A 9,207-nucleotide genomic window follows, 5' to 3' on the forward strand; every position below is an offset into this window, starting at 1 on the left:
TAAATTGAATAGATTATAATTATCAGATCAACTTAATTTTTTGTGAATAAAATATATAAAATATTTGATAAAATAAATGGTTTAAGTCATTAAAATAGAACCCGTGATGGACCCTACAAGCCCAAACAACACCCCCTAATCTGGACAGGGAGAAATCCTCATCCTTTTTCAAATATGCTTATCATGTATACATTAACAAGACACATTAATACTTTACATTTTCATGCATAAAATTAATTATTATTTAAAATTTAATAAAGATCATAAATAAATAAATAAAAGTCAAGTATGAAGTAGCTTTCAACATAGACTTCTTAATAAATAAAGGTCAAGTTTGAAATTTCTATAAAGGCGGCTAATTTATGTTAGGTATGAAAAATTATTAACTGTGTTAATGATATATATGCAGTTAGTTGCATTGCATCCATTGACTTTCTTTAATATCTTTGGTACAAATTGATTTTATAAATTTATCACCAAAAGCAATGATCATGGATTTTGTGAGTCCTCTAATCAGTGCAACTGTTAGGTTAAGCAATTGGATTGCCACAAGGATTGGCTATGTTCTGAACTTGGATCAAAGGGTCCAGTCTCTCACAACTGCAGTGCAAGAACTGAAGGATGTGAGGGATGATTTGAAAAGACAAATTGATGTAGCAGAGTTGCAGGGATTGACATGCACAAACCAAGTCAAAAGATGGATAGAAAGAGTCAACGCTCTACAAACTGAGGTAAGCTTAATCACACAACTAGATGTTGGTCAGCAAATGCAATCTTTCTGGTGTTGCAACAATGCAAGTTGTTATTCTAGATACAAGTTGAGCAAGAAAACTTTGAAGATGGTTGAGGACATAAATGAACTCATGCAAAAGGGAATTTTGGATGTCACTATAGCCGATGGATCACTTCCCGCAACTGTTGAGGAGATGCCTAGCAGGCCAACTATCGGCCTTGAATCGATGTTAGAGAAGGTGAGACAATTTTTTAGAGAAGAGGATGTTGGGGTCATTGGAATTTATGGTATTGGTGGGGTTGGGAAGACAACCCTTTTAAAACACATAAATAATGATTTTTTGACACTAACCACCCATGATTTTGATATAGTGATTTGGGTTGTGGTGTCTAAAGATGCTGTTGCAGAGAAGATTCAACAAGCTATAGGGGTAAGACTGGGCTTGTCTTGGGATGAAACTGAGTCCTTGGAACAGAGAGCTTCAAAAACATACAAGGTCATGAAAAAGAAGAAGTTCTTGTTATTGTTAGATGATGTATGGGAAGGACTTGACCTTGAGAAGATAGGAATTCCTCTTCCCAACAAGGAAAACAAATGCAAGGTGGTGTTCACAACGCGTTCAATGGATGTGTGCAGTGACATGGATGCTCACTGCAAGCTCAAGGTTGAATTCTTAAAAGAGAACGAATCGTGGGAAATCTTTCGTGACAAGGTGGGTAGAAGTGAGATCTTGAAATCATCATCCATACAATCTTATGCACAAACCATCATAAGAAAATGTGGAGGTTTACCGCTTGCACTGATCACTATTGGAAGGGCTATGTCCAATAAAGAGACTGAGGAGGAGTGGAAGTATGCAATAGAAGTATTAAACAAGTCTCCATCGAAATTACGAGGTATGGAAGATGTTTTTACATTATTGAAATTCAGTTATGATAATTTGGATAATGATACATTGAGATCATGCTTGTTGTATTGTTCCTTATTCCCCGAAGACTATTCAATTGAGAAAGAGCAACTCATAGAATATTGGATTGGGGAAGGTTTTATTAATAGCTCCAATGATGGTAATGTCTGTAATATGGGACATGATCTCATAGGATCCCTTAAAGTTGCTTGCTTATTGGAAACTGGCGAAGAGGAAACCCAAGTAAAGATGCATGATGTTGTCCGAAGCTTTGCCTTATGGATAGCATCTGATTGTGGGAAGAATGAGAAGACATTTATAGTACAGGCAAGTGCAGGACTGACGGAAGTACCTGGTGTTGAAAACTGGGAAGACGCAGTTAGAATTTCATTATTAGATAATGGAATTATTGAACTGTCAGAAACACCCTTTTGTCCTCGTTTATCAACCTTGCTGCTCCAATGGAACAATGGTTTGAACAAAATTTCAAATGGGTTTTTCCAATTTATGCCTGCTCTTGGAGTTTTGGATTTGTCTTTCACTAGTCTTAGAGAGATCCCAGTAAGTATAAATAAATTAGTTGAGTTGAATCATCTTGACTTGTCAGGGACTAAATTAAGTACATTGCCTAAAGAGCTAGGATGTCTGACAAAGTTAAGGCATTTGGATCTACAACGAACACACTACCTTAGAACTGTTCCGCGTGAGGCTATATCTGGACTCGCTCAGTTGAGAGTCCTGAATTTCTATTATAGCACTTATGGGGGTTGGGAACTGCAGGGATTTGAGACTGATAATGTCAGCTTTTCAGACTTGGAATGTTTGAGACATCTTACTACTATAGGGATCACAGTGACAAAATTAACAACCTTGAAGCAGCTCTATGGATTCAACCATTTATTGAAATGTATACATTATTTATATATCAAGGAGTGTGAAGGGTTGTTTTATTTGCAATTATCATCAGCTCCAGGTGATGGCAAGTCATTAAGGAGGCTTAGCATTAATAATTGTGGTGACTTGAAGTACTTGGTGATTGGCCAAGGGGCTGGAAAGAACTGGCTGCCTAGCTTGGAGGTTCTTTCATTGTATGGCCTTCCCAACATGACCAAAGTGTGAAGGAATCCAGTGAGTCAAGGATGCCTCCAAAATCTTCGTTCCATCAGCATTTGGTATTGCCACAATTTGAAGAACATTTCCTGGATCTCAGAGTTGCCAAAGCTCGAAATGATTTACTTGTTTTACTGCCATGAAATGGAAGAAGTCATCGGTACTGAGGATGAAGTGGTAGAGGAAGGCTCAGTGGCATTTCCATACCTTCGAATTATATCTATCCGAGACCTCCCTTTATTGAGAAGTATCTCTCAACAGGCAATGGATCTTCCTTCCTTGGTGAGAGTCGCAGTTATTGATTGTCCAAAGCTGAAGAAGCTACCACTGAAAGCTTCTAACATCCCAACACTCTGGACAGTGTATGGGGACAAGGAATGGTGGGATAACTTGGACTGGGATGAAGATGCTGCCATGTCCCCTTCGCGTTTTCCCCACTTCATAGAAACATGATGAAGGAGCATGGAATTGTAAATCTAGGTCGGTCTTGCGACTAATAAAGCTCAATCTAATTAAGAGAGCATGTTCTTGCTTTAGCAACTAGTTTTTGTTTTTTTTTTTTGAATTGTTTAAAATGCTATTTATCATAAATTTCCTGTCTCTGCATGTCACTCAACCTTTGAGATTTGACTTGGCTTTATACTAGTATCATGGCAGTACATTCTATCAACTTCTCTCTGGAATCATAAAGCAACTGACAAAAATTGTAAAAATAAACAAAAATCCACATCTCTTGCAATCAAAACTTTAAAGTTCTATGTGACGCCATCAAATTTTTTAACACCAACTAATTTTTTGAATGTTGGAAAGGACTTTTGGAAATGACTTTAGGTAAAACTAATGATATGAAAATTTAGATAGAATTTGTATGCAAGAAAAATTTTCTTTTCAAATATTTTTTCTTAAAGAGATTAAAGATCATTAGTAATAATCTATCAAGACTTTAAAAAATGATTTGATAAACAACTTCAAATTCCCCTTTCTTCATTTTGAACACTGTTCTGTTGCAAGAAAGAGAATGATAAAGTGATGAAAGAACAATTTGTTGCCAAAATTGTAAAAGCTGGGGGGGGGGGGGGGGAACATATTTATGGTGCACATTTGAACATCTAGAAGCTGATCAAGCATTTCATTGCTAGTTAGCAGATTCAGTTCCATTTGCTCATTTCTCGAAAGGAGTGTTTATTTAGGTGTAGTTTGATAAAGTTTACAGATTTTTTGTTTATTTTTTATAAATACAAAAACAAAAACATGTTTAGTACACATGCTTTAAAAATTTTGTTTTAAAAATAAGTAAATGGGGTGATTGGCGGGAGGAGGCAGTTGATAGTCGCAGATTGTAGCCGGAAGTGATTAGCAGTGGATGGAGGTGGTGGTTGTTGGTGAGAGGTGATGCCCAAAGGTGATTGATATCTAGAAAATTATAATTGCCCTTAACTTGGAGAAGGTTTTAGTTGCAATAATGTAATGGGGCCGGAAAAGCTTATGCATCATTTACCATTCATGCTGAAGCTCTAAGCATGTCTTATGGGAGGGTGTTGTGGTGAGTTAGTCAGACTCTAACTAAATTTTGGATTATAACTAAATGCTTTGAATCTTTCAGTTGCTTAGACTCATTAGGTAAGTGTAGACCGCCCGGAGAACTCCTGGCCCCGCACGCGAGGGCGCGGATCGTTTGTTCTTAGCTACTATAGTTCGGACTCGTGTCACGGTTTTGAATCTAATCTCACAAAGTGCAATGTGAGACCGATAAATCACCAAAGAGTCTAAATCCGGTAAATCGTTTTGGAAAACTGATTTTTATAAAGAAGTGCCAAACATGGACTGCCTTGCCAGATACAGAGTCACCACCTAAATATTTTATTTTGGGGGAATTTAGGAAACCCTGACTCGTGCCTAAGGCCACGTGTCCGTCATCACCAAAGTTGCCTCGGCTCGGGAACTTGGGTACAAGAGGGGAAGGTCATGCAATGAACACCCCCGCTCGCCCGATCAAAGATCGGCCTTTACTAACATGATATTTTATTTTTGAAAACACATGTGTTCTTATTCCGGTTATTAACCTAGAATTACTATGTGATGCGCGCAGCACACAAGTATAGACTAGATTACCTAAGTTGGAACAAAACATTGCATGTTCGTTTGTGAAAATGATTTTGAAGTTTGCTACTCGCAAGTAGGCTAAGTCGTGGTTTTGCCACCCTCGAGTGGGCTTAAAACTCGCATTTGATGTATTGTTCCAATTCAAGCAATCCAACCTTCATCCACAGGCATTCATGCAGTTAATCACTTAAGCAGTTAGCCTCATGGCAAGCATGCTAACATGGCAACATACACATCTCATGCAGTATGCTAAAGCGTAAACACTCACAGTGTACTCCGAGCCAAAACAGAGAACTAGTTAGAAATCATGCATGACCCTAGTTGATGTTAAGATGGCTAATGCAACGCATACGAAAATGCAACTAAGATAGGCTCGGTTATTCTAAGATGTCATGTGAAATGCAACTTGATAACATGCTGTTGAACACGTATTCAAGTAAATGTATTGAAATACAATGCAATTAGTATGATGCGCCGAGCCCGGTGCATGCAATACAGATGAATGGATGCACGCATGCGAAGCATAAGGATGCTAATTGAAAAATGCCCTAAAATTAACCATCGAAAGCAGGTAAGTAAAAGGGAGAAAGAAATGGGGGTTGGAAGACATGCATCACGCACACGTACGCTCATTACAACAATACGTCCTCTCGCAGGAGGGTCCGAATAATAAGCTAACTAGCTAATCTAAGCTAATTAAACTAATTATTACATAATAAAGCTAATTAACTGACAAGTTAACTAACTAGGTTATTACAACACAAATAAGCAGCTAAACGCATTAACTACTTAAATACAGAACCAAAGCATAAACTAGCTAAGGGAAGCAGTAAAGAGAGGTCCTTGGGAAGAGGAGTGCATGCATGCTCGGTCGCCTCATTCGGAAATCCGTCGCGATGCCCCAACTTGCCTCTGTTTGCAATTGTTCTCAGAACCTTGCACCAAGCTCCAAATAGCTTCTAACTCACCTTGGGAACCTGTAGGAGCATTGCTGACCACCTATCATTGCTGCAGACCAGAAAAAGTGGTCGCCCAGCTAGTTTTTCTGGTCGGCAGACCAGTTTTGCTGCCACACTTCCAGTTTGCTGCAACAGAGAACAAGAAGGGGCATGGCAATGTATTTGCAAGGTATGTATGCACAACCACCCTCCCTATCATTTCATGAGCTCAAGGGAGTGTAGTTCTCGACCCTCAGGCCACCAATCACGCATCTCGATGCATGATGGCCGAGAAGTCAAGTTTGCACAAATCAATGTGAAATGAATGCACAAATAAACACATAAAGCCTTGACCTCTATCATGTATGATCAAAAGGGTCGGCGATCGAGAATTGAGGCACGTTTCATCACTTCAAGTATGAAATGTCCCTCGTTTCTCGTGTTTGGACTAACACCCAATCCAAACACAATGCAAGTAATAACATGCATAACACAATGCAATGTAACATGGCATACACAATGCAATCAACAACATGGCATACACAATGCAATGTAACATAAGCATGCAAACAACATGCAAATAAACATGCTAAATGGACTTAAACCAAATATGGATAGACCTCATTCATGCCCAAATCAGTGGCCATAATGCTAAGAAATGAAGGCACAAAAGCATATACAAGCATGCACATGCATTGGCCTATCAACTAGGCCTAAGAGCACAACTCCCAAGAGTGCTCAAGGAATGACAAAAGTGGAAGTGCAACAACACTATATGCACTGAAATAAGGTATGAAATGATGCCAAATCACTCAAACAACACAAGCATGGCATGCTAGAGTCCTTAAAGCATTGAAGCCAGCAAAGAGGACTACAAAGGGGCATGCAATACATGGCACAAATGCATGAACCAACCATGGACAGAGCTCAAATGGGTCAAAATAAAGACCAAAGCATGCTGAGATGAGGGCTCAAATGCTCTAAGCATGCATGCATACACACTAGGCCATAAGCAAGGCAACAATGCACAACCCTTAGAGGCACTCAAAGGGTGAAAGAAATGGGCACATGGCAGTCCTATATGCTCTGAAATGTCATGTTAAATGATGCCAAATCATGCACATGTTACAAATGAAGCATGCTATGGTGCCCAAAGCTTGAAACTGGCATATGTACTTGCGCTACAGCTATGCAATACATGAGGCATATGGAAAATACAACCCAAAATAGTCCTAGAGCATGTTAAAATGATGCTAAAACATGTATGCAAGGAAGCCAAAATAAGCTAGCACGGTGAGCATGAAGCATGAAATATGCAAGGCCAAAAGGGAGGATTACACCACACCTACTAAGACCAAGCATGAGATGGCTTCGCCAACAAAAATTAGAGTTATATTGTGGCAAAATAACCCCAAAAACACACTGAAATGGTAGCTCGCAAGCTTAGGCATGGAGGCATCCACAATGACTCATGTTTAAGGCATAAAACACCAACTCTCCAAAGCATTGAAAGAATGACAAATACAAGTGTATGATCACACTACATGTACTGAAATCACATTTCAAATGATGCCAAATCATGAAAATAGTCCAAGTAATGCATGCTAATGGACTCAATACACAAAGCTAGTGAGCAAGATTGAACCAAGGCTATACAAAACAATGCATGCATGACCAAAACAACACAAATCAGAGCTTAAGCATGCTAAAACATGGACAAAAGCTTCTTAGAGTTAAGCCAAAAGCGTGCTAGAATGATGATCAAAAGCATGATACACATTAGGCTAGTTTGTGGGATTGCACTACAAGTGCATGGAGCGTGCATGGAGCATGCATGGGGCTATCAAACCAAACCTTAACAGAGGTATATCATGCTGAAATAAGGCCTAAAATAGGCTGGGATATGGCCAACACAAGCTTAACAAACATGCTCAAACATGAGGCCAATGAAGCAAGCATACAAAACATAAGGAGAGGGGATGACCCTCTCCTATTTGAGACCTCAAAACCACCTTTCCACCACTGAAAATCCTCTGAGTTTCAGTGGTGAGAAGGCCAAAACAAGGTGATCCCAATAGCTTAAAAGGATGGCACAAAAACAAGGCCAAACAAGGCCTAAAGGGGGGTAGACTACCCCCAACACCAACAAGGCCTCAAAAAAACATGTTAAGGACTGAAAAATAGAACTTTTTGTAGTTTAAAGTTAGGTCTAAAACATCATACAAGTAGGGCCAAAAGCTTAAGCAAAAATAAGGGTTTAAGAGGCTAGAAGCTCACCCTTGTAGAACAACTCTAGAGCAACAATTCTAGCAGCTTTTTCTGACCAAAACCAGTCCAAAAACTTCAAAAACAACTTCAAGGGACCCCAGCTCCAAGAGTATGGTGTTTCACTATGTGTTTGTGTTAAAGTGTGATAAAAAGGCACTTTTGAAGCACAAATGTGAAGCAAAGAGCAAGATAGAGACAAATGTGTATCTATATCTCTTAAGCACAAAATTCTGAACCTGGAGGAGGAGGGGGGAGGTTCTCTTATATAGAGAACCAAAGTGCAAGCTTGTTGGACAAGCTTAGACCTAAAGCCATCCCTCCATACACGTGTATGGAGGATCACTTCTGTGCCCTCTAGCCGTTACAGCTGGCTAGAAAATATCTCCGAAAAGGTGCTGGAAAGCTGCCGACCACTTGAAGTGGTCAGCCAGCTACTTACACTGGTCAGATTTCCAATGGAAGTGGTCAGCCAGGGAAGCAAGTGGTCGGCCATGGGGGGGGGGAGTGGTCTGCACACTGAAAACAAGGCAATGGTGTGGTGGTCGATCAGAAAAGGTGGCCCAAAGACCAAGAAAACTAGTTGCTCGACCAGAAAACTGGTTGGCAGGAAGGAAAGTGGTCTCCAAGGGGAAGAATTGGTCTCCCACCCTTGTACCACCTTCCAAACAAGGAAAACAAGGTTTGTACCAAAAACAAATCAAAAAAAATGCAAAATAAGAGTCCGGGAGGCAAGGCGCGCAGCCGGGAGTCTCGAAAACTAGTCCATGGGCTCCAAAAGTGGTGTACGACCACAAAAAGTGGTCTCCAAGACCACAGTGTCCCTCTAGGTAGAGGCAACAAGGCGTGGTCTGAAAACCAAGCCAAACAGAGAACATTAAGTGGTCCCAAGACAAGGCGCGCGGCCGAAGACTCCGGAAATCAAAAACTAGTCTCCAAGCAGGAAAAGTGGTCTATGACCACAAAAGAGTGGTCTACAGACCTCTCTCTCCCTCTAGGGAAGGGAAACAAAGCTTGGTCCACAAACCGAGCCAAAGCACAAAGAGTTCAGAGGCCCGAAGGTAAGGCATTCGGCCAAAAACTCCGGAAACTCGAAATGAGCTCAAACATGAACGATCACCAAGCGCTCAATCGATGACGTCTGAGTCTTA

At 40.2% G+C, this 9,207-nt stretch overlaps 1 protein-coding gene across 1 annotated transcript; it reads left to right on the forward strand.

Annotated features, from left to right (window-relative positions):
- The first annotated feature begins 414 nt into the window (after positions 1–414).
- RPS2 (NB-ARC domain-containing disease resistance protein) lies at positions 415–3,420 on the forward strand. Its single transcript, XM_028215043.2, has one exon. It carries the CDS (start codon positions 486–488, stop codon positions 2,757–2,759), a length of 2,274 nt encoding a protein of 757 aa, XP_028070844.2. The 5' UTR covers positions 415–485; the 3' UTR covers positions 2,760–3,420.
- Positions 3,421–9,207: the final 5,787 nt, after the last annotated feature.

The sequence above is a fragment of the Camellia sinensis genome, chromosome 5 (genome assembly GCF_055761805.1).
Source record: "Camellia sinensis isolate YWXY chromosome 5, ASM5576180v1, whole genome shotgun sequence".
Lineage (NCBI taxonomy): Eukaryota > Viridiplantae > Streptophyta > Magnoliopsida > Ericales > Theaceae > Camellia > Camellia sinensis.

Excerpts from the sequence above, each read along its gene's own strand:
- RPS2 (XM_028215043.2), top strand. The coding sequence starts at position 486 with ATGATCATGGATTTTGTGAGTCCTCTAATCAGTGCAACTGTTAGGTTA.